The sequence below is a fragment of the Rhyacophila brunnea genome, unplaced genomic scaffold (assembly GCF_057557595.1).
Source record: "Rhyacophila brunnea isolate RB1 unplaced genomic scaffold, BYU_Rbru_1.0 scaffold_5, whole genome shotgun sequence".
Taxonomy (NCBI): domain Eukaryota; kingdom Metazoa; phylum Arthropoda; class Insecta; order Trichoptera; family Rhyacophilidae; genus Rhyacophila; species Rhyacophila brunnea.
The window spans coordinates 27390609-27417295 of NW_028233170.1; the positions used below are offsets into that span (position 1 = coordinate 27390609).

General features: G+C 32.9%; 1 protein-coding gene across 1 annotated transcript; it reads left to right on the forward strand.

Moving 5' to 3' along the window:
* The first annotated feature begins 13107 nt into the window (after nt 1–13107).
* On the forward strand, nt 13108–25049 carry LOC147066234 (uncharacterized). The gene is made up of 6 exons (XM_085955739.1): nt 13108–13120; nt 16571–16728; nt 18012–18228; nt 19063–19321; nt 20164–20366; nt 24781–25049. Exons 1-6 carry the CDS (start codon nt 13108–13110, stop codon nt 25047–25049), a joined length of 1119 nt encoding a protein of 372 aa, XP_085811865.1.
* The last annotated feature ends 1638 nt before the right edge of the window (nt 25050–26687 follow it).

Consider the following 26687-nt stretch of genomic DNA (forward strand, 5'->3'; position numbering starts at 1 on the left):
CATATGATTATTATATTAGAATTCAAGACATTTTTTTGTGATCGTACTTTATCCAGCGTCATTTCTTTCAACAATCACTTGACCGAAAACCATATTTATTATATTAAATCAATGACATTAATATGGACGAAGCGTCTCGAAAAAAAATGACACTCACATTTTTGTCGGGTCTGCCGAATGGCATAATCTGTTCTAACGCCATTACAATAAAGGTGATATTGCTATAAATTCCCGATGCTTTTTGTCGGGTCTGCCGAATGGTTCAGTTCGAACGGGTTCGCTTAAAAAAAATATTGACACTAGAAACACTGTTCTAACGCCATTACAATAAAGGTGATATTGCTGTAAATTCCCGATGCGTGATATCGCATAATGGAAATTGCGTGACGTCTACCTATACATGTGCGAATGTCGCTATGCGCGAATTCACTTGCTAGCTACTGTATTGAGTGCGTTGTCCATTAATAATGTCCTTGTATTAAATGACCTTGCGGTTTTTCGTGATAAACCATTATTTTAGTGGTTCTGAAACAATTCTTGTTAGTAAAATTCTACATTTTTTAGTCTGATATTGAGGGTTGTTTTGGAAACTGATTTTGAATAATATGATCTGTCGAAAATGAAAACGAAATTTTAATGACAGGTAGCGACAGACCATTCTGAGAGTCCGAAACAGCGGTCAACAATGATAACATTGATAACTAAAAAAATGAACACTAATATCAATAATTCTAAAACCACCATTTCGGACTTCGGACAGGGGATGCGATAAATCACGGTGAAAAAAATCTGGTAATATAAATATTGCTGTATTTGTTACAATTAATGGTTGTTAACATTGGTGAAATTGTCGCAAAGGGACCTCCACACCTGTCAGCGCCACGAGCCTCCGAGAACCTGCCACTGTCTCTCGCGATAAATTTGTCTCGCGTGTCTAATGTATGGTTGGCTACACAGCTGCATAATTTACGATAATTACTTTGCTGTCTGAATAAATTTAAACACAATGAAAACATATATCGTCTAAATTTCGGCTATACACCATAACGGTTTCTTGATAACAATGATAATACACGTGAACTGTAGATGCGCCGAATTTTCACACCTATATCTTCTGTAACGGCAAAACAAATGTTTCTACATCGCCTACTTTTCCGTGATTCAAATTGATAATTAATAGCCAATACGCTAGAGGTCAGAGCTTCCAAACCGGTCTTCCACGAGCTACTAAAATTTGTATAAATTTAATGCAAAAAAACGCTGTTCCGAATATTGGAGAAAAGCCAATAATATATGTAAAATACACTTTTAAGGGGTCGTACATATATCACGTCATGACCTATGGCAGGGTGTCTGATATTATAATGTGATGATTTGTGACGAAGGGGATAGGGGGGTATATACAATATGACGTCACAGTACTAATTCGTTTTTGTCTGAGAATAAAAATAATCAATCATTTAAATTTTGTTAGTTATATTATAAGTTAATATATATATATATATATTATTTTTTAACTCTGTATTTATTAATAGAATCACACACATAAAATATATTGTCACCTTACAAGCCATTGCCTTACGCACTGAACTACGAGGGCCTTAATAATAGGGGCTTAGAGTTTAAATGTATATTCAAAAAAACCGCTATTATTTTTATATTATCTAATTCATCTAACTCTAATAGAATAATTATGTGTTATTACTAAAACTTTAATTACAAAGAATTGTTTTTTTTTTTTTTAGAATTATTAATAACCATGTCCTTGCTTTTTCGTACAAGGTGGTTGTTAGTAATTTTGAACAATCACAAACACCCAGGCTTTGAGACAAACACATAAATATCGTACGGCAAAATATGTAAATTGTATAGTTTAAAATAGGGGAAAACTATAAAAGTAGTTGCGGGTAAATTCTATAATTTGAACAATGTATTTTGCCGCGAAAAATATTGTGAAACAGTGCTTTATGTAGATGAATAAATGATATCAAAAAGATTCCAATTTGCTAACTGATTGAACATTATAATATGTATGCTAATTTATGATTGACGATGCAATAATTATTATGTAGTAAGGAATGTAGGTATACAGTTTTATTTCATTATGTTATAGGTATGTTATATAGTTTATAATAACTACGTTATAAAATTGAAATAAAAAAATATTATGGGTACCTTACAAAGAGTTTGGTGGGACTTAGAGGGAGGGGGAGAGTTTTGTATTACACCAATTGATAGCAATTTTGAAAAAATGTATAATTGATTTGGTACAAATAGAATAATTGCGTTAGCGCATTCAAATAATTATTGAAACCTGTTTTGACGTTTTGTTCGTATCATGTAAATACTGTTATTTTTGTGATTGGTAATCTAAGTATTCTAAACAATAATAGTTCATCGTATAATTCAACTGGATTCACGCTTGTGATACTAATGCAAGGAATTTTACGTTAGTGCAGCCATAAATACGCTGGTTTTGCCTCCAAGCGTATGTGCGTGCCACTTGCTTATGTGACGGATTGCAGGGTACCGATCACATCATCTGGGAGTGTCTCCATAATATGTCGGTTGAAAGGGAATAGTTCCTCAAGTAGGTCCGACCCTCAGTTCGACCGGTCGGCCTTTGCTTTCAAAAAGTTTGCGACATTTCACTGTGAACGAGAAGGTCTTTTTTCCTCATTGAAAATTGACCATAATTTACTATATCAAAGCAGAAATTACGCACACTTTAGTGCACGCCAACCCAGGTCTTGGGACACTCTAGCTTTTTTTGAAGAGCAGCAGTTAGTTAGTATGTTAGTTCGTTACTCCATGGTATACTCCTGCATAACGGACGTGGAAACGTGGAGGTTGCTGAAGGGAAAACCAAGTGCAGATATAAAAAATAACTCCCAGAATACGAAAAGTGTAAAAGTGTTAGAAATTAATCTGCAACGCGAAATGACTTGCAGCTAATTCAATCGTTTGCTTCAGTGCCCATTTTTCATTATCACTTTCATAATATATGAAGCGCCTTGTTTCAAAAGCCCCCAAAACGATTTTAGGTAGTTCTGAGAAAAATGAGAAACTTTATGTATTTATTTTTTAATTCGTTACATTCTAAAGAGTATTTTGGCTTTCCATTTTAGGGGTATTTGAAAAGCACACCCAACTATATTAACGGGTTTTGAAATTTAACTAATTTTTGATCATTATTCATACATCATACATCATATTGATGATTTTTGGCGTTTTTTAAGTTCAATCTTTGGCCATCATATAGGTAACAAAAATATACTTAGGTACATCTAAATACATATCTAACTCAAAAAATTTCAAAAACCGTTTTAAGGGCTTTTTAAACTAGGCGCTTCATATTTAGGATCCGTCAATGGAGAGTGTACTTTTTCTTTAAAGTGTTTGACAGGTTCCACCTACCCAGATCTGTTTAAAGCGTTGTTCGTGGTGGATATGGCGCGATCGAGTTTTTTGACGTATTGTCTATTTTTGGTCAACAAACACTTGGTCTTGAATAAAAATGATTCTGGGTAACATGTGTCACTTGTGTGTTGTATGTCAGGTTTGGCCGACAGTAATTTGTGCAAAAGTATTTTTGTCAACCTAACATTTAGCCAATATGTAATTTGTACGACAAGGCATTCGATGTACGCGACATTATTGGTTTTACCAATTTTTTATTCGTATACATATTAATTAACTCAGGGGACCGTGGGGGATATTGATGTAAATTGTAAATCAACTTTGAAATTCGATAATAAAATGTTAATACAAAATATGATAAACTTATAAATACGGTATTGTGTATTTATATTGTTTTGCTAATGTAATACAATTCATGTTATTTCGAAAATGTATGCGTAATCTACATATTATGCATACTGTGGCCGTACTACCGTATTTTATTTTATGATATTTCTCTTTAGAGCTTTCTAGAAAATTTACCTGTATCATTTATTAGAACCATGCAACAGTTGCTGATTTCATTATCAACAGTCTGTGTAGATACATAATATGCATATTATGTTTTGATCTCATCAACAACATGTGGTATCAACAGTGATATATTATTACATGCCAGTTACTTTTGTGCCTATAAAAATGTATTTTCAATAAGCAGTAAAAAAAATCTTTCACTAATAAAATAAGAATGGAAATTGATGTAAACTGTGAGCTATATAACCATATGTATGCCACAAGCGTATAAACGTACTCTACAATTCCGTGCGAGGAAGGCCGGCTATAGAAAATAAGCGTATATACACGCTATACTATATCTATATTGTTAATAAAACGATTACAGTCAAAACTACACCACATATTTATAAACATAAAATCACAAGAGGGCTAACGTTACGGCATTTACGGCTTTAACGATTTTTTAATTATTAGTTCATTATATCTGCTCATTTTATTGAATTAAAAACAAAAATAATTCTCTTTTTCTTCGAGTGGAATGTTGCTCCAGCCTTTCCCATTCGGATTGCGAGCTTTCATTGCAAATATTGCCATCTCCCGTGATGTGTAGGTACCCCCAAAAACCTCAGAAATATATATATTCGAAAACGTTAAGTTGGACCGAATAACACTCAAACTTTCTTCTTTCCATCTCCGTTTGAGTGCTCTAACCGCTAAGCTATCAATCCGTCTATAACACACGCGATTTTTTTTCTAAAAACTACGTTTTATCTGAGATATTTAAAATTGGGCAAATCGAAAGGTGATCGAATTTGTAATCAATTATTAAGGTGAATGACATTACTAACTTAATTTTAACCGACTTCCAGCGCTAACCAAGTTTATCATCGATGTTTCTCTACTTGCGAATAAATAAGAAGTAATAAAATATATGTTTACATATTTTTTATTCAGTTGATTTCAACTGTTAGTGTTTTTTTTATCCTTTATTTTTTGAAAATATGGTGACAGTATCTTATGCAGTATCCATGGAGTAAAGTTCCGCTCTATGGGATAAGCACGCTGATTATTGTGCGCATGACAAGCGACAAGAGTGTTGTGTGTCTTGTGGAAGCGCCTTTCAGCGGAGTTCAGCGGCCGGATGGATTATGTTTTCCTGCTCGCCACTTTATGCGTTTATATATTTTACGAGAGCAGATAGTCGTCAATTCTAGTTACCGGTTTTATAATGTGTACAAAAGGCTACAATAGGTACTCTACGTCGCAATGTATGTGTGTATATATGTATTTACAATATTATAGAATACATAATATAACAATCACGAAAGGGCGCCTTCCTGCCAAGCTTATAATCATTCTAAAGTCGGTAAAAAGGTATCGTAAAAGAATTTAGATATATATATATATATTATATAATTATAAACAGCATATAATTGTAGCAGTGGTGAAGGGTGGAGATATGGTGTTGAGATCCGACATAAATAGCGCACTTTAGATGAATAGAACTTTGTCAGTCTAGTGCTGGTTAATTTTTAAAATTAAATTAAACCCTGCCTAAACTAAGCTATCATAGTGAAGATAGGCTGTGGAGATCCGATAAAAATAGTGTACAAAGTGTACACACTATACGTTATACTTTATTGAATTAAGCTACAAATTGCAGATGGTGTTGGTTAGTTTTTTAAAAGTCATGTTACCCCTCGTCTAAACTAAACTATAACAGATTAAAAATATTCTTCTCTATCTATGAAATATCTAAAATTATGTATGATATAATGGCATAATTTTAGATATTTTATAGATATACTAATATTTTTGACTAACTAACCAGCACCAGACTGACAAAGTTTAGTGTGCACTATTTATGTCGGATCGTAACAGCTTATATCCACCCTCCACTACTGTATGGTAGCCACATAAGATTAAAAAGTACAAAATAACTGAGGTGCTGAAGATTAAACTAGTACAAGTAACATAACACTATTAATCAGTAAGGATATATCACTTAATAATAAGACTTTATTTACAGAATGTTGAAAACATTTAAGTGTATAAAATATACAATCACATACTAATTATTTAACTTTGAAGACGATTTACTCAATTGGTCACTGATGGACTTCATTCAGCTTCAGGTCTTCGTTCAGCACCTATATTGTAAATTTTAAACTAAAGAATAATATGCAATCGAATAAAATACTGAATTATAATGACAATGCAGAAAAAATTCAATTAACAAAAAAAAAAATTAATGTAGGTAGGTTGCTCTATGGTATATTTAATACATCTACAAAAGATAAATAATTTAAGAAAAGTAAACCAACCTTAATGGTGCTCAATAGGCAGTACCTGTCATGAAACACCACATTGCAAGCGATAGGGTATCATCAGGACCGCAGAGTTACGAGTGACATTGGTGGGAAAATAACATGAAAATTAATACTTTTTAGTATGTAAATATTGTAAATTGACACTCAGAAGAGTAGAAAAAAATGTCCAGACTTTGACAAAATCACATAAATATTATATTGCGACTGTGATCTCACAGGAATCAAACCCGGAGCCGCCGGATAAAAGGCCAGCACCTTGCGCACTGGATTATTATACTATTTGACACTATTGCAATCATATTATTTATAGGTGCGCTTGTCTATCGAGTTGTTATTTAAATGCATACAAATGAAAGATTAAAGTAATTTTTAATATTTCTGGCAATTTGGTACTTATATTTAATTTTATGCTGAAAATTCTCGGAATTATGTATTTTTAGATACCTAGCTATTAAACACCAAACTCTTCGCCACTGATATTAGTTGACCATAAATGGCAGAGGCTTTCAAAGTATGTGCCGCAGCGCCATATGATATTCGAAAATTGTAATAATCTCAGGCGACCGTAATCTAACTATATAAGCCTATATAAGGAACTATAATTATAAGCTCACTGAATATAATCTTGGAACAAGTAATGAAAGTGGTGTTTTCTCTCTCTCTCAGGTAACTTTGATATTAAAGACTATACGTTTTTCAAAAAAATGTAATATTCGTGTTCTACAATAAAGCTTTACTTAAAGTTTGAATGATAAAAATGATTATTTTTTCGGTAGCTGTAATTAAGGCCAAACAATATTGGAACAATATTAAACAATAATATAATCAAAATTAAACGTGAAACAGTCCGTACAGCAGACTCGTCTAACCAACGTATTAGTATTTTTATATCACCATGGACAACTCATTATACCCAACCGTGAATCGAAAAAAATTGAAAACCACTGGCTTAGCGTTATCTTGAAACATACCATTGTAAATGCTGACAATTTTTTTATTATTCTTTCATTGTAAACTATGAAATATCCACCTTGCTTTTACACTAAAAACTTCTGATACACGTATTTTTATCTCGGTGATAAAACATCTTCCATAACAGCTGAGCTGCAGTTTCAAAGTGCCTATATATTAATGCACATAGGCAGCAAATAAAAAAAACTCGACCAGCATGGTTTTTCTTCGTAACCTTATCACAGGAAGAAAGCTGTCACTAGTGTAGTTTCACCTCTAGCTTTATGTTAATGGCTATCATTATATCTACTAGTACATATTATATTATCTCTTACAGTTATAAAATAGAGACGGTGTTTTACATTATAAATAAATTAAGAATATATAACATTGTCACTAATGAGTTATAATTTAAACGTTGAATTGACAAAGGTATTTAGGTTGCTATCAGATATTTTGACGAATTCATTTAAAGTCTTTAGAGTTTGCAATAGTTTTCTTAACTCGGTGATAATAGTATTAAACATTACAATACTCTTCATGGATATTCAATCGCCTACTCTTTTTTACTATGGCGGTATGGCGGTATGGCGGTAACATCTTGGAAATAAATTTAGTAAGTATTTTATTCAAAATTCATAATCCTAAGATCGTGAATTTTGTACCACGAGTTGGATAACCCTGTTTATTATAATATCACATTAACTTCTCTGCGGGCTCAGTGTTGAGAACCACTGGTGTAAAATATTAATTATTTTAGTTATTCTATTAATCCATACAATTCAACAATGATCAACTAACAAATTGACGTTGGCAATATCAACATAACGGGTAATTTCTTTATATTTATGTTATTCTTACTCTCTCTATCCTGTAGGCTTAACTATATTATAATGTATACATGGAAACTTTGCTGGTTGCAATAACTTTTCATTATTATATTTTAAATTTTTGTAATCAATATGTAACTGTTTGTTTCCTTAATAAATAATAATAATAATAATAATAACAATATCCTTCAAAGACGACGAAAATCCTGATCGTCATTCAATTTTGTGAATTAATGAATATGTATTTTGTGTTAATTACTAATATAAGTAAGTATATATATATTTTTAAATTAATAAATTCTTACTTACTTATGTAGGTACATACTTACTTACGGCTATACCTCAGCTGAGGTATGGTCTAAAAAGATCGTGACTAGGCGATGCGCGGATTGTGAAAATGACGCGAGCCGAACTAAATATAATTTGTCATAAAAATCCAACATGCGTCAATTTAATGTTATGTTTATTGTTATATTATTACTAATAATAATAGTATATTCATTGACATGTTTTCTTTTTCAAATACATGCGGAACATTTTTTAGTCATCTTTACACGATTTAAGAATATATTCCTCCGACGCCATCACAAAACAAATTGACGTGCTCACAAGTCGACTATCGCTCTCCGAATGGCAACGCGGCCGAAATTATGTCCCACATAGTGTTGAAAATTATTTTCGGTTTCACTTATGTACGCTCTTAATTTGGCGCAATACAGTACTTATATAATTATTATCATTCAAGCTCATTGAACTAACTTATATATCCCGATCTCTCTTATCTTCAGTTGGTTACACTCAATCTCTCTTTGTCTCTATTGTCGTTGTCCACCCATCTTCTCCAGATCCTCTAGATCCATCGCATCCAACATCAATAAATCAATAAATTCTTAGACAAAGTTATTACCGCTTGCTTGTTGTGTTATTCTTGAAACTTACAAGTGTCTATGTAATAATCATGTAGTTTGAAGTAATAACATAATGTCATAATGTGAGAGATTCGGGTTATGGAGTCATATATTTGTGTTAATGCTACCTCACAAAATTATTATTTTTAATGAAGCGGTCGTTATTATCCATTTTATTCTCTACACATAACAATAAAATTCGTAGAACCTGCTCAGACAAAAAAAAATGTGAATGCAATAACAATTAATTGTGTTTCTTTTCACTTTTTAGTCCATTCATCTGAGTCTATAATATTGTATAATAAATGGTTTAAATAAAACAGCAGCGGAAAAATGGAACATACACACCTGTTCAAAAAAGCGATCGGTGCTTTTATGATTAGTGCTAAAGGCGTATGCTCAAGATTCCCGGGACTGCCAGGCTTACCAATAAATCCATCCTTATGGGCTAAGGATAAAAAATAATGGATTTTAGAGACTGGTATCGATTGACAGCATAAACGGTAAAAGATAACGAAGAAGAACATCCGCATGTTGACCGATCAAATTTAATGAAGTATGCGTAAGACCACTATTCTCGGTAATATGGCAACAACTGACAAAAATAAAAACTCAGATAATTAATGGCTTTCATTCTTAATTATTCGCGAAATCTTCATTTTATAATACACTATTTATAAACACGCATTACATTATTTAAATGACAGATGAACTTTACTGTAATGCTGTGTTTGTGTTTAATTAAGCTGCAATACGATGTGAATCATGGCCGCCTCGTCAAGAGATTTCTTAACAGATTGAAAATAGTTTTGAAAATATTCTCATAATAATAATTCTAAAGAAAATATCCTAATACTATGCCACGATACATTGCAGTTTTTAGGGAATAAAGATAGTAGTATCGTAAGGTTAACTAATGCAATATTATGAAGAATATTAATTAGATCTTGAAAACCATCTTGTTAAATTACGGAAATAGGTCAAACAATAATTCGCAAAATATATTCATGTTTATGGTGAGAGAATCGTGTCTGGAAACTTGTACGTATGCAGTTCGCCGAATCACACTTCGCCGTGAAAATGTTGTATCGGAAATATACCTATGGCCGAATATTAAAAATCGTTCAACCTGTTTGGGTCGTATAATACTGACATAAAATTCATGTCTAAATAAAACACAGTTCTTGACGGTTTACAATTTACATGAAGCCAGCAGCAAACAAATTTTGAAAATAACTGATATACTGGATTATTTGTTAGGTTAGGTTACGTTTTCGTTCTTGAATTCATGAATTTTGCCAAAAGCAGTTATGAAAATTTAATTAATGATAATATTGAATCTAATAAAAATCCGATAAGAAAGCTCACGGTAAACTGTGCCACGGTGAATTTACGTACAATTTACATGTAACCTGAGAGAATAGTCATGTACCATCTGATAGCACTGGTATGCAGGTATAGGAAGAGGGAGGTTTCGTATCTTTAATAATTCAATATAGGTTGTAACTTATACATAGTGTACGAGATTTACGAATGAGCAAATGAATGAAGTTAGGGTTTTCTCTGATTAAACACAAAATTGACACGTGAGTGTTTTAATGCACTAATTATGTTAGTAACAAATCTCAAAATGTTATTACACGTGTAATATTCATTGTCTTTCAATATGAATTCAGTTCCCATTCAAAATTCCGACGTACGGTACATAATCACTGGTTAGGCGTAACTCGGTAACATAGCCTCAGGTAAAGTTTGTCTCGCACGATTCACTTAATTAAATCTTACGTTGCAGTGTGATAGGTCAATGCTAAGAGGCTCATCTCACAATTTGTCGAGCTCATCAACATAATCGCGGGAACCGTTATCAACCACTGCAAAACGGTTTAATTTCGTTTTCGAGTTCACTGGGTAATTTTCATGTTTGCGGTGTTTTGCCACTCCTGACATAAGTGCGAAACTATTTTAATGAGGAATTTAAAAAATATGCGGACGAAATGGTTTGACACAATTTCGCCAGGTTGTATTATAATGTATAATGGGTGATTAATTAAAATGAATACGACTACCTGTTGAACGTTATGATCAAATCTAGAACCGTGAAATTAAATGAATTTAATTGGACGTAGTTTTTTTTAAAATGCAAATTGTGTGAAGTAGGAAATTGAACTCGGTTAAAAAAATATTCGTCCCATCGCTAAAATAGTATAATTTATTATCTGCAAGATGAGTTTGACAAAATACAAAACATGTTAACATTTTTTTAAATCTTTTTTCCTAAAAAACCGTAGGCGCTTTCATTAGTATGACAATAAAACAAAAAATTAAGCATCTCGCTACATTACTAGTGATCACTAACTTATATACAAAAAAACGTTAGCAAGTTTTGCAGTAGGTAACCTTATTGCAATTTGCAATATAGACAAAATTATTTTTTCAACTACATACATTGTGCAATTTGCATGTGCCAAAAATTAATCAGACAACTGCGTAAACGGTAGCAGAATATGATAACAGTGCTTTCAATGCATGAACGAAGATTTCCAATATGCACTCATGTTACAATCTAGTTATGTTATTTGTTGAAGTTATACTTCTTTAGGCGCGATTGGAAATTCAGATCAAAGTGTATTTATGGCGTGTGACATGTAACACATACTTAATTTATTTTTTCACACAAAAATAAACGCATCCGATTGGATTCGAACCACCGATTGTTCGGTTATCAGCCGAACGCACTACCATTACGCCACAGTATGATACTCCAATCGTGACGATTATACAGTGTAATATTATAGTTTAGAATTGTTCCGTTGCCTAGGCAGCGAATTTATTATTGTCGGTGTATAGAAATAAACCAACGGCGTTCCAATAGCGGTCCTTTTACTTGAGTGTGTAGTTTAACAAGATAATTAAGCGCTAGTCGAAGAATCTAGATTATCAAAAGTTTTGTTTTTGTTTTGTTAAGCCAAAGAAGTATAACTTCTAACGCGCGTACATACGTACACACACCGTTTTTTTTTTTAAATAAGTAAGTCATAATATTATTCTGATTATTATTTTCACAAGAACATTATTGGTAGGTATATATTTAAAAATATTATATTAATTGGCCTCTAATACAACGAAAAATAATGTAGGTATGAATTTTGGAAAGTAATCGTTTATTACATTAATATATTTAAGTATTAGGTTAATATTATCTTACGGTACAATAGTAGTATAAATGTAGAATGATGATTTTCAAGCTTACCTAGTGTAAATATTCTAGATTTTTGTGAAAATTTTTGCGACGTCGAAAAACGCTAGATTTAATGCCATATGCCAGATGCGTATTTTCGTGAAAAATGATAGGTCTGGCAAAAAACACTAAGTTGACAAGGTTGTATGCTGTAGGTACATTCATCGCGCATCTTCATACGGTGTCGAAAATCGTAGCATTGTTTAACTTTAATTGTGTCGTTATTTTTCGTCACGAGCTTGACTCCGTCGATCACGATTGCCATTGAATTGTATAAATACATCGCCAAGTGATTATGTGACACTAAAGACGCCTGAAAAACGGAGAAAACTATTTAAACGTGACAAAAAATCAATCGTGGATCACGTAAACAATTTATTCAAAAATGCGGTGATTATTTAACAGGCGTAATCGGTTAAACCGATTGAGCTGGCTACTAGGCTTAAGGTGACAACAGTTAAGTAGCCCCAGACTGGTCGCTATTGTGTATTATTATATAACTCCGATGGTAAATTTAATGCTATGGCAAGTTATACCGTGAAAATCATTCACAGAATTACTGTTTTCTTGTGAAGTATAATTTTTACTCGAAATTTTACAGTTTCAACTAAAATATAAAGATTGTTTTACTTACAAAGCACCTGTGTTAATTCAAAAATAAAAATAAATGTCAGCACCCATTGGTAAAATAAAATAATATCTAATATTTATTGCGCATCAACCCAAGGCCAACTATATACTCAGGCCGCGGCACGTGAACAGTGAATTTCGATACCTATTTCTAGTTATTCCTTAAATATACTATTAATACTATCGACTAACGGATTTAAGTTTGTATGTACTATTCCATTTGAGTCGTTTTTTGCGACCCGGGTTTCGCCTTTCGGCATCTTCAGGCACCATATACAATCACCAAAAGGGAAATACACACCGACATGACTCAAATGGGTTAGTACAAAACTTAAATCCATTAGAACCTTAGGTATACTTTGAATGCACTATGATGGTAAACTGTTTGTATAAAATAAAGATTGTTTCATATTGCAAGCAATTGTAATATCTTCATAATTTACTGTTACATATTCGAAGTTACGCAATGACTAGCACTACCACGGAACTTACCATTTTTAATGCGACCTTGGCATCAGCCAACAAATTAGCACAAGAATTGCGCCCACAAACAAATCTTACTGCTGTGTACACTGTACATACATGTAAACACAATTCAGATAAAGCTTTCTCTCAAATAAATTAATAAAACAAACATAAAGCTTTACAAAACTCTCATCAGGCCCATATTGACATATGGATCTAAGTGCTGGGCATTAAAAATATAATAAGAAGCTAGATATATTGCCAAGGAAAATATTTAGAAGATTGTAGGTAGGTACGTGGCGAATTATCAATTAGAAGCGATTTTCTTAGACGCAGATGACGCATTTCATTCATCAGACGATTCATAGAGGGCTCAAACCAGTTCAAACCAGTCAAGGAACTCAGAAATAATGGAAACTTAAATACCTACCTAATGGGTGTAGAGTAACAGGCAACCGATCTCGAATGTGGGTGAATATAGAATAAACTTAAACACGTGTCAAGAATACGCTTGTTCTTCGTTCTGACAACTGCTGTCAGTTTATGCACTGACGCGCATTCAATATTGGTGTATTTGAAGGTTGCAATACACACTATTGCACGTCTATAATGTGTGGCTCATTTTTGTAGGACACTCACACATTCAAAACAATGTGTCAAAATGTAGTGTATTGGCATATAGCATATTCGAATTATATTTATTAACCGTTCTGTGATGTTTATCTCATTTGTTTGTATGTTAAGTACATATTGTGCAGATAAGCAGATATGTGTATAAAAACAAGTGTGAAAGATGTTGTTTGTTTAATACCCATTTAGCTGTATTGGGTAGGTAGGTATAGCCTATCGGAATTCTATTTATTGATCTGTCCTGTGAAACCAGTCATACATTTATTTAACTATCCCAAAATCTTAAAAAGGTGCGTAATCACTAATTGAGTATAAAATATTACCCAAAGCATAACAAAATTCCAGCAACTAACATCAAAAATAAGCCAATAATAAAATTTTACAAACAGAAAACGATAACCCAGTAATTTAATTATTATTACGTATCATCACTTTCATCATCAATAATAATTATTCTAGGAAAGAAAGTCCCGTAAAAGTCCTAGGTCATTTTTTCAGTTACCTCCCACAGCCTCATGTCGGGAAACATGTACGTATGCAGTTCACCGTATCACACTTCACCGTGAAATGTTGTATCGGAAATTTATGTCCGTATATTAAAGACCGTCCAACCTCTTTGGGTCGTATATCTAGTTTTTTTTTTCGACCATGTCCGATCCTGATAGGATCATATGGGCCTCCACAGAGTGGAGGTTTGTATTGACAGATTTTGTTTTTTTTACGAGAAATGGATGTCAGCCATTTGCTCAACCTATTGGGTCCATACCGACACACACAAATTGAAAAACAATATGTGTACTTGCCAGACCCAGGATTCGAACCTGGGACCCACGGCTTTATAGTCCAAGCCGCGCGTATACCTAATACTGACATAAAATGCATGTGCAAATAAAACATGGTTCTTGTCGGTTTACACTTTACAGGAAGCCAGCAGCAAACCCATTTTGAAAATAGCCGATATACTGGATTATTTGTTAGGTTAGATTTTCATTCTTGAATTCATGAATTTTGCCAAAATCAGTTATGAAAATTGAATTAACGTTCAATTGAATCTAATAAAATTAGAGGCCGTATAGTGTACGGTGATCTCTTTCAGATTAGAAAGCTCGCGACGAACTGTGCTACGGTGAAATGTTTTACGTACAAATTACATGACTGTGACCCCACAGCCAACCTTCCTTCAACATGCAACCTTAACAACTGATGCAAAATCCGCAATTTCATGATGTGACTATAAAAATTGACCGCAAACAAATCCGTGAATAATTGCCGCGATCTCACAATTTGTTATAATATGATTCGATGTTTTCAAGAACCATCGCAACCGGACCGTTACTTTAAAGGTCATAAAACTACCTATGTAACGCGTAATAAAACACCATTTTGAACAAAGATACGATGTATAATTATTATTATGTATGGTAATTCGATTTAGTACAGGTATAAGGAAGAAGGTAGGCAATGGGCATACTTGTATTACTCTTCGCATCATGAAAGTACCGAGAAATTTTCTTAATAGATTTGTCGATTTTCGGTTATCACTGCGTGTTCTATAATTCTTCTGATTTTATTTATTTTTTAACATATTGTGGACATTTTGACATTACAAATTATAAGCTAAAGATGTTCACAACATGACTTGAAACATAACTATAAAGAAGAAAGAAAAAGGAAAGTGACAAAAGGGATACAATTTTAAATATAAAAAGAGAACATAATATTATTAACATACAAAAGCAGTGAAAATACAATTATACATCTATATAAGTTCAAAGAAATACACCGAGTTAGCTAATGAGACCCTATTTTAATAATTTATAAAATAGCGTCCACCTAAACTCATCTCACGCAAGTGGAATATATCAACACCCGAAGCAATTTGGTTGAATATTGTTATCGCCCTCCCAATTCGCATTACCAGTGGCAGGTTGGTTCTGCGCCTTGGGACTTGGGAGAATAGACAATTGATGCTCCCTATTTCGAAGATAGTTATCAGGAACACACAGGTCAACACTGCTCAGAATGGCAGAGTTCTCATTCATACCTCCTATAAGTCGAAAAAAATACGTAGCCATATAAAGATCTCTTCCAAATTGCAGACTGTATTCTTTTCTAGACGTTTCAGGTTCGTTTCAGAGTCGGACTTTAATGAATTAATATATTTCACGAAATCGTTAAATATCTTAATAATTAGTATATATACATCTTTTCTACAAAGCCTGCAGATTATTTAAGCATAGCTAGCAAGATACCCTGCATTCTCTTCACACAGCACCCGTGCCCATAATATTGAAAGTTATTTTATATGTCGAAATACATAATATCAGTAATATCAGGAACTGGTGGGTGTAGGTAATACCTACGGTAATCGGAAATACATTTGAATTTTTCCGGTCACGTTTCCGTTATGCAGTAAAAATTAACCGTAAGTATTGTAACACTAAAAGTGAAAAATAACGTTCAACCGTTCTGGATACTTTTTAACAACTTCCTAGTTAAATGTTTTAAATTTTAAAGACTGTACATACGCGCAGCTTTATTTACTTGGGTATTTACGTTATGCTAAGTAAATACATAATCGATACCAACCCCAGAAAGTAAATGCTCATTTTACAGGCAAGTAAAGATGGACTTTCTTAAATCAATACAATATATTTATTTTTTTCTTTTCAGAAGTCCGTCATTTAATAGGCGAACCCGATTTTAGAGATGTCGCACTTCGATGGGACTACGACACAGACGCTGAGAGGACCCAAAATCCGAGACCTCAAGGATTCCAGATCAGATACTGCGAACTTCAGGCTTGGGGACCTCATAGATGCCGCACTGCGGTATGTCAAAGTCTGATAGTTTTATTAATATTTTAAATAAGTACTTATCCAAAAAAAATATAATGAATTGATCAAAATGAATCTACGATAACGCGTCATTTGAAACATTATGTATTATTTAAAAATGTGTTGAACAAGATTAAATAATCATTGATAATTTGCTTAAGATTTTTATGAATAGGTATTATTATTTTATTTTATTTACCTCAAGGCCGACTATATTCCATCTTAAGGGGGATGCTTATACTATCAGAGGCGAAAAGAGGCACCTAACGGAAAAATACGAAGCTTGCAATCTGAGATTTTTTTTGATAATTTACAATTTCAACTGTAGTAATTAATAAATATGTATCTGAAAACACTAAAAAGATTTTTTTTTTTTTTTAATTTAAAGATAAACTGGCAATTGTAAAAAAATGTAATAAAATGTGAATTCGTTGCAGGGTCAAATCTTATTATTACATTATATTTTATGGCCATATTTATTATTAAAATTTACTTTATTAAGTTTTATAAATAAAAAGGATTTCAAGTTATACAGATTTATATTTTTATAAAAATCGATGTTTTTAAAAATAAATATAAAAAATATTAAAACGATGAATTAGTCAAAAATCTAAACGACAGAAAATCTAAAACTTAATTAACTAAATTTTAATGATAATTATGACCATAAAATATAATGCAATAATAAGATTTGACCCTGCAACGAATTCACATTTTATTACAATTGTATATTTATCTTTAAGTTAAAAAAAAATAAAAAATATTTTTAATGTTTTCGGATACATATTAATGAATTAATACAGTTGAAATTGTAAATTATCAAAAAAAAATCTCAAATTGCAAGCTTCGTATATTTCCGCTAGGTTCTCTGCTGGCATGCGTCTCCCCCTAAATCAGTATTCTTCAAATGCAGAATGGTAAACTGTTGTAATTGTAAATATAAACGAAATATTCATTATTATCTTCATTTACTAAGACCGCTTTGCATTCGAAGATAAACAATAACGAGCACTACCATCGTAACTCGTTATTCGGTGCCCAGGCTAGACTATTAGCCGGCCTTGTATTTACCTCAAAAACGATCCTGAGACTTCAAAAAAGGAGGATGAAAATTATATCACATGTTGACAACCCAAATCATTATAATATTAACTTTAAATAAATCCTCAGTAATTAATTTCTTATATTATTTTGAAAATAAAAAGAGTACAACACGTTTATTTGTTAGTTGCATAAAATATATTTGTAGTTATATGTTCCCAATTGGATTGAACCAGATGGTAGAGGATCCAGAAGAAAGCAATCAAATATCTGGAGGAACCCGTCCTCTCACAATCCGAAAGAGAGGCAAGTACGGGAGATCTTATTCAACCAAAATCGGAGGCCTCAGGATGGCAACCACGTACTCCTTCGAAGTAAAACCCCTCGAAGCGAGAGAACCGCGCTCCGAGTCTGACACACCATTGAAGAGCATCATTGTTCCAACTAAAGGATGTAAGAATAAAATTCAGAATATGTTATTATCTAGAAAAAATTATTTTAGTAACCTTTGTTTCGCCTGTGGCAGTGTTGCCATCTTTTTCTATGCTGATTATAGTACGAAGGCGTAAAAATTATAGTATTTCTAAAAAATATATAGTACAGGAACATTTTTCGTCTTGAATCCTTTAAAATTATAGTATTTTGGTATATTTGGCGTAGAATTATAGTATTTTACATTTTTCGCGGAATTAAGATTATAGTATTGTACTATAATTATAGTACGGTTGGCATCACTGGCCTGTGGCACTAACTGAATATTATGTTTGTGAATGTGTACAACTAAACTTTGAAACAATCTTTGCGTGTATCTGACTATTAATAAAATGTACTAGATATTGGTAATGAATTTGCATATAATTTGAGAAGGAGCCGCATTTTGAGTCTACTTGAGGCACAAACCCTGCTGGAAGCGGAGCGCATGTAATGGGTGGGGCGGGAGCTATACTTATTGTGCAAGGAATAGGCTTTTAAGATCAAGCTCAGCAATTTTATTAGGTATAATAGAGAAACTGTGCGGAAAACATGCTCATCTACCCCACTAACTGATATTTTACGGTGCCATGTTAAAATCTTTATTCGCGAATGATGCCTTCGAAAACGCCTTTAAAAACCCTTGCCTAGTCGTTTAATTGGGCTTACTGTATTGAAAAGATAAAATAGCTTAGTTACTAGGTACCCAGACGAAATTCAACCTTTTTCCGGCCATGGAGTGAAGTATTATGGCTACATGCTCCACTCGTAGGGGACAAAGGAGAAGAATAAAGAAAAATGCGTTAATGTTTACAGTTTCTGCCCGTGCCACCCAATGTTTACCGCACGCCAGTGAAGTAGAAGTATCAACAGGGCCACATTTTGGTGGTCGAATCGCTGTGGAGGCTGCTGATGGAGAGAGATGTGCGGTTTCCGGAGACAGGACCAGTGGACGAGATACTTACACCTTGCGGATCGACCACGAAGAGTGCGGCAGCGAAGTTAACGATACCACCGTCGCCACCTTCGTTATAGTTCAGGAAAACTTACCCATTCTGACACATAGCACAAGAAGGTAATTAAAATAAACTTTATACAACTAAACTAGGTAACATTCTGTAGTAGCAACACTAGCAAAATTATCAAATGTTATCTCTATTGAATGAAATTTTAGCCACAATGTAATAACGAACAAGAGTTATTTCTATTAGGTACTATATGATAAGTACCTAACTACCTCACTATTATCCAACATATTTGAATCAAACTCTTCATTTAGTATGTAACTCAGCGCTCGACATAGAAAATTTGATGAACTGAAGTGCTCGAACAATTTCCGAAAATAAACTAGGTAGGTTTTTATTATTCAACGAATAATTCACAAGATTTGAGAATGTAACATTCTTTATATTGAACATGGGTAGGTACATAATTTTTAAACGAATCTTAAATAATAGTCCCTATTTTGGCGCATTGAAAATGAAGGATATAATATTTACCTAAGCCTTCGTATAAACGACGGGAATAAAACCAGTGCCATCTATGACTTATTTTAACATTTCATTATTATGTACGAATGACATACGCTATTTTTGGGATTATTCATGTTTGTTATAAATAGTTTTTAATTTTTCTACGAGAAATGGATGTTAGTCACTTGCTCAACCTATTAGGGGACCAAACACAATATGTTGAAAAATAACATGTGAATTTTTGCAAGACCCGGTTTCGAACCGAGAACAGAGATTATGTTAGAAATGTCCTGCACACTTATATGAATTTAACATTGTGCTGAAATGCTTTGCTTTGACTGAGGGTGATAATAGTGTGAAATTTGCTTCAAATGGATTTAGGCTTCATATAGATAGAGGTTTTCTTTAATGTCTTATCATCTAATTTATTCCTCATTCACTGCAGATTTTTGGTGCTGTGTTCATACAAACCGGAAACATTAACCGTACGCGCTGGTATTAATTTGCCAGCCAACGGAGCGAACCCGAATGTGAAATTCTACAGACCTCACTCGGGATCAGCTGAACCTTTCGACAGCCGTGATGACACAATTAATGAAGTTCGACCAGCTAGACTGGAAGCAAGAGTTGCTGATCCATCTACCACAGGTAACAATTATTACTGTCCGCTCATTTAATTTTATTATTGATATTGATCATAAATATGTAGATACTAGACAGACAGACCTGCAACGGCAACCTAGGATCACTGAATAAAGTTTTATAGAACTCAATATCTTATGTCAGGCATGTTCAACACGTCGATCGCAGGATGAATTTTCCTCAATAGAACCATAGGCCCATTGGAATTAAGCCCTGAAATTGTAAGAAGCATATACAATCAGCTGTAATATAATATGATTTAACTGAGATTTTGAAAAGGAACCATTAAGGGGGGACATGCTCGTCGAAGGTCAAAATTGAGTTTTTATTGTATATTCAAACCATGATCCTGGACACTCCTTAAACGTTGTAGATGATCTATTTATATACTTTTGAAGCCTTATTATTCTTTATAGTTATTTTAAACATTTGATGACTGCATGAAGTATTTTTGTTACATAAAATAGTATTCTTTTAAACCTCTCGCTCTAATGTTTTAGAATATAGTCATATTTCGGTACATAACTGTGCAGTGGTGTTAAGATTTTTTACATTTATTAATTTTTAAACGCATTTATAAAACCATTAGCATAATTTATTACGAGATAATTTTTGTAAAATATTCACGATAAAAAATTATATTGATAATCTCTGTGATCCCAAATTTGACAAGAATTAGGCATTTTATTATTCAAAAAATCGGCAAGATTAACACATTTCAAGATAATTCTAAAGATATTTATTATAAGCTATGTCTTTGACCATTCAAGTGTGATAAACATCTTATGAATAATGATTGCTTTATAATAATTATTGACCTAAGAATAAGGTAGTGTTTTTTTGAAATACGCCATTTCTTTTGTCATTCCCCAGTGGTTAAGCTACAACATACGGCCGTAGCCATAAATTGACAAACTATAATTGAAGTAAAGAGTAAAATGATATTGACACGCGTGTTTGAACATGTACCGTTTAAAAAAAAATAAAAAAAAATTCGGTTAGGTACATGTTCAAACACGCGCGTTAACATAATTTTACTCCCTACTTTAATTATAGTTTGTCATTTTATGGCTACGGCCGTATGTTGTAGCTTAACCACTGGGGAATGACAAAAGAAATGGCGTATTTCAAAAAAACACTACCTTATTCTTAGGTCAATAATTATTATAAAGCAATCATTATTCATAAGATGTTTATCACACTTGAATGGTCAAAGACATAGCTCATAATAAATTTCTTTAGAATCATCTTGAAATGTGTTAATCTTGCCGATTTTTTGAATAATAAAATGCCTAATTCTTGTCAAATTTGGGATCACAGAGATTATCAATATAATTTTTTATCGTGAATATTTTACAAAAATTATCTCGTAATAAATTATGCTAATGGTTTTATAAATGCGTTTAAAAATTAATAAATGTAAAAAATCTTAACACCACTGCACAGTTATGTACCGAAATATGACTATATTCTAAAACATTAGAGCGAGAGGTTTAAAAGAATACTATTTTATGTAACAAAAATACTTCATGCAGTCATCAAATGTTTAAAATAACTATAAAGGATAATAAGGCTTCAAAAGTATATAAATAGATTATCTACAACGTTTAAGGAGTGTCCAGGATCATGGTTTGAAAATACAATAAAAACTCAATTTTGACCTTCGACGAGCATGTCCCCCCTTAAGAGCGTATATAAGTGAAACGGCAAATAATTTTCAACTGTATGTAGAATGAAATTAAGTCCGCGTTGTCATTCGGAGAGCGATAGTCGAGGCGTCTGCACTTCGATTCGTTTTGTCATGGCATCGGATGAAAATATTCTTAAATCGTGTAAAGATGACTAAAAAACTTTACGTATGTACTTAAAAAAGAAAACATGTCAATGAATATACTATTATTATTACGAATATAATAATAAACATAACATAAAAAGGACGCATGTTGAACTTTTATGACAAATTATATTTCATACAGCTTCCGTCATTTGCACCCGCGACCTGCATTCCGCGCATCGCCTAGTCACGATCTTTTTAGACCATGCCTCAGCTGAGGTATAGCCTTAAGGTGAATTCTTTATAGGTATTTATGATGAAATATGACTTTTAATGCCATCTGTCATAAATACACCAATTAATTTTCTTTACCTACCAAAAACTTTGGTCAATATCGACCAGGTGGCAGTAAAAATATAAACAAAATGATTTATTATAGTCTATACTCTATGGTATTAGCTGATAGATTATAGATAATGATTCAAACTTTCAAATTAACCACGACAAAGCCTACGTCTATTCGTTGTATCACTGGATTCATATTGCATTCCTCGTGGCCTGCTGCAGGAATAAGAGAAAGAAAAAATGTGAATCCTTGCACTTTAAGTCGAGGAGTAGTTCCTCTTACCGCAGCACATTAAGAGAATAATTTGAGGATGAGTGTAATGAGTGTCCAAAAGCAGACCAAAACTTATCGTTTTTATGATGAATGGGAAATTAAGTACCTACCTACCCATTTCTTTGTGATAGTGAATGACAATTTTATTAATGTTGTTTATTTTGTAAATTAGTGTTCTCGGCCAAATTCCTGCCATTCTTGATACTGGATATTAGATCACAAGCAACTTGAAGTTGTACATACTTGTCTTTTGTCTTATGCCATTCATCAATTTATCTACTATGTACCAATATAATCAAGAGATTTAATAACGTCATTAAGTACATACATTTTAATATTCTGAGTATTCTCTGTAAATATTATAATCATGCCATCTATTTATTCTGATGCATATGTACTAATTTTACTACTTCCAGGCTATAAAATAAAATACTAATGGACACAATAAGAATTTTACTTCTGATATTATATTATGTATATATTGGAAAATAATCATTATTACACAGTTCAGAGAGAAGTATCAAATTTATCAAAACTATTTGTATCAAATTATCAAAATAATTGGCAGGCTGGATTATAATCTTGATATTTACATAGAACATAGAGTGGAAGGATAAATTTAATAATATATTATGTTTCTTTATTATTTATAGTATGTACTTTTTTAACCTCTTCTTCTTCTTCTTCAAAGCTTCTTATAAGGTCATATTTTAGACCCAAACAATTATTTTTTGAAACTATTGGGTAATTATTTAACTTTGTTTTTAATTTTTAATTGATAATTATTGACAGGATGTATCTAACACAAGCCTTCGTTGACGAATCGTCATAATTCCACTTAAAATTTATATTTGCTTCAGCTTTATGTAGATAATTACAGTATTTTTTCATTTTTTTTTTCTAAAAACATTTAATCATATTGTGAATTCAATGTTGCACTTTGTTACAAGAGATGGCAAAACTTGGAAATAATTAGAAGAAGCTTGTGGCTCGCAAGTCTGCCATGGCCTTATCATAAACAGATTTCAGGGATTTTTATGTTAGAGCAGCTTGGATGGTGTCTTTTGGGTTCAAATGAATTTTGTCCATTGCTTTCAATTACATAACCATACAATCCTTGTTCAGAAAAGGAGGTTGTTGTAAAAATCTTTATCGTCGCCATATCCAATATTTTAAAAGCCTTATGATATATTGATATCATCATCATCATCATCATCAGCCTGAATCTATCCACTGCTGGATGAAGGCCTCTTCAAGTTGCTTCCACTTCTCTCGGTCCTGTGCATTGCGTTGCCACGTACTTCCGCAGAACTTTATCATTTCATCGATCCAGCGGCCTCTAGGTCTACCTTGTGGACGTTTTGTACTTCTTGGATACGTAACTGGATGACTAGATTTGTCCAACGATTGTCTCTTCTTCGAGCTATGTGTCCAGCCCATCTCCATTTAAGGCTTTTAATAAACTCTATTACATCGCAAACCCTTGTCTGCTTCCTTATCCACTCATTCCTCTTTTTGTCCTTTCGCGTTATGCCCAGCATGCACCTCTCCATACCACGTTGTGCTACTCTAAGTTTCTGGATCTCTCTTTTACTTAGGGTCCATGTTTCACACGCATATGTCATCACGGGAAGCACACACTGGTTGAACACTTTGCGCTTTAGGCACAGTGGAAGGTCACTTTTGAAGACATTATTCAGGCGGCCAAAAGCACTCCAGCCTAGCATACAGTATTTTTAATATAATAACACTTTCATTTGCCTTTTATTGATTCTGGAATTTTCACATTTGAGAGATAGGTCATCTTGATAGAGATCAATTATTATTGTGAGAAAAAATAAATAGGTTGAGTCTAATATTATTGTAAGAAGTAATCACAATGATACGTGCATATTGTTTATGATATTATTTTAAATCCATGGAAATACTCAGAATGACATATATTACAAATTCGAAAATAACCAAATTAAATCACTGATAATCACTTACACAGATTAATTTATTGAATTATTTTTTTAATATTTCAGGGAGTACAACACAAGCAGTATTGATGGTGATATTAGTCGTGGCAGGTGTGGCCGGGGTAGCCTTGCTAGTATGGAGAATCATTCCCGGGAAAAGGCGCGACTCTGATACCATATCCGTCGCTTCATTTGAGTCGACCAGCAACACGATGCATGCCCTCGATAACCAATCGGATGCCGGGTCTATTTATTCTATATCCCTATCAGAATGTGGCCATTGCGGGGAAAACACAAAGCAATCGGATGATTGTGACAATACATCCGAAGCTTGATAGATTTTTCCTCACATTTACTATAAACGCAAATTCATAACTGATAATATATTTAGTTAGGTAACAGATAAGTTGTATCAGCCATAATAATATCTATTTAATGCTATAATAATAATAGCACCCTATTCTAGCTAAATACAGATGCTTTATCTACAACTTATTTTATTTCTCTGAATAATGTTTTAGGCTTGGAATAAATTAAGTCGAAAAATTATTGTAGACCAATCAACATAATCATCACCTTGATGAAGTCCTCCTGCATCTTCTTCTACTTCTCATGATCCATAGACTAGTATACCTTATAAAACTTTGTTAGCCCAAAAGGATGTAAGTGACAATTTGCAACTTTACATGGAGTAATTTGATTTGTAAACATATTGATTTTGACAGATTATTTATTTTTCATTAACCTACCAAAAAAATATTGTATGTTCGTCATAGAATAACACTCTTTTTGACGTACCTTTGGGATGCTTGAAGATGGCAATCTAATCCCGTAAATACATAACTCATTTTCGCCCCTTTATCTTAGCAACCTTGATATATACACCACCCAATTATGTAAAACTGATTCCCGGTAAATAAACCAATATCTGGTCATACCATTACACTTCAATGTGTTCTGCTACACATAGCTGATTTTAATACTGGCATAATAGTGAGGTTGTCATTTCCATCATCCCAGATATTTAAGTTACGACCCCCTACCTTTTTGCTGCCAAGTATTTAAATACAACTCAGCAGCTGTTTAGTCCCCCTCGGTACTACTGTATAAACTAGCCACTGGTTATTCATTCACTGTGCAATAATATGTCATGAACCTGCGTTGCGTATTATTGGCTTGGCGACATCTATCACATTGCATAATCTTTTTTGGTCTTCCAGCAAGCATCATGCCAAGTTGCGCTACTCACAATCTTTGAATCTTTTTACATTGAGGGTCCGTGTTTTGTATACATAAAAGAGCACTAATACAAATAACTAAAGTTGTAATAATAATTATTGGTGTTTTTTTTTTTGGAAAATGACAATTATAATGAACACTTTTAAAATAGAGATTTTGTTTTAGGCATGCTCTTCAGTTAAATCTACTAATATTTTGTATTTCTATATTTATTTTAAGATGTAATTCAATCTACAGAAATATTGTATTACATACCCATAGTCTTTATTTATTTAATACAATAAGAATTGTGTACATAAAATTACGTATATTACAAATCTCACATCAGTAATGAGAATTAATGAATATTTTAACAATGAGAATATGTCCTCATAAACTGAAAATCTGTACCACAAATGGAAAATTCCTCAAACTACATAGATAAGTTCTAACATTTTCAGAAATATACTCGTTTATGACGCTAATTGAAGCAAAGGCAACAATGTCCTACGTAGTCCTATTGGACTTTGTTATGTCAGTTTCCAATAGCGACATATTATGCACTTCTTTTTTGTTTCTTTTGACCATGTCGGATTCAAGTAGGATCATAATGGGCCTCCCACAGACTGGAGGTTTGTAATAACAGATTTATTTTGTTTACGAGAAATGGATGTTAGCCACTTGCTCAACCTTCACACCAATCACAAATCGAAAAACGATATGTGAATTTGCCGGACTCAGAATTTGAGCCTAAG

Excerpts from the sequence above, each read along its gene's own strand:
- LOC147066234 (XM_085955739.1), top strand. Across the intron at positions 18,229-19,062 it reads CATTGTTCCAACTAAAGGAT|TTTCTGCCCGTGCCACCCAA; the intron begins GTAAGAATAAAA and ends TAATGTTTACAG. Across the intron at positions 19,322-20,163 it reads CTGACACATAGCACAAGAAG|ATTTTTGGTGCTGTGTTCAT; the intron begins GTAATTAAAATA and ends CATTCACTGCAG.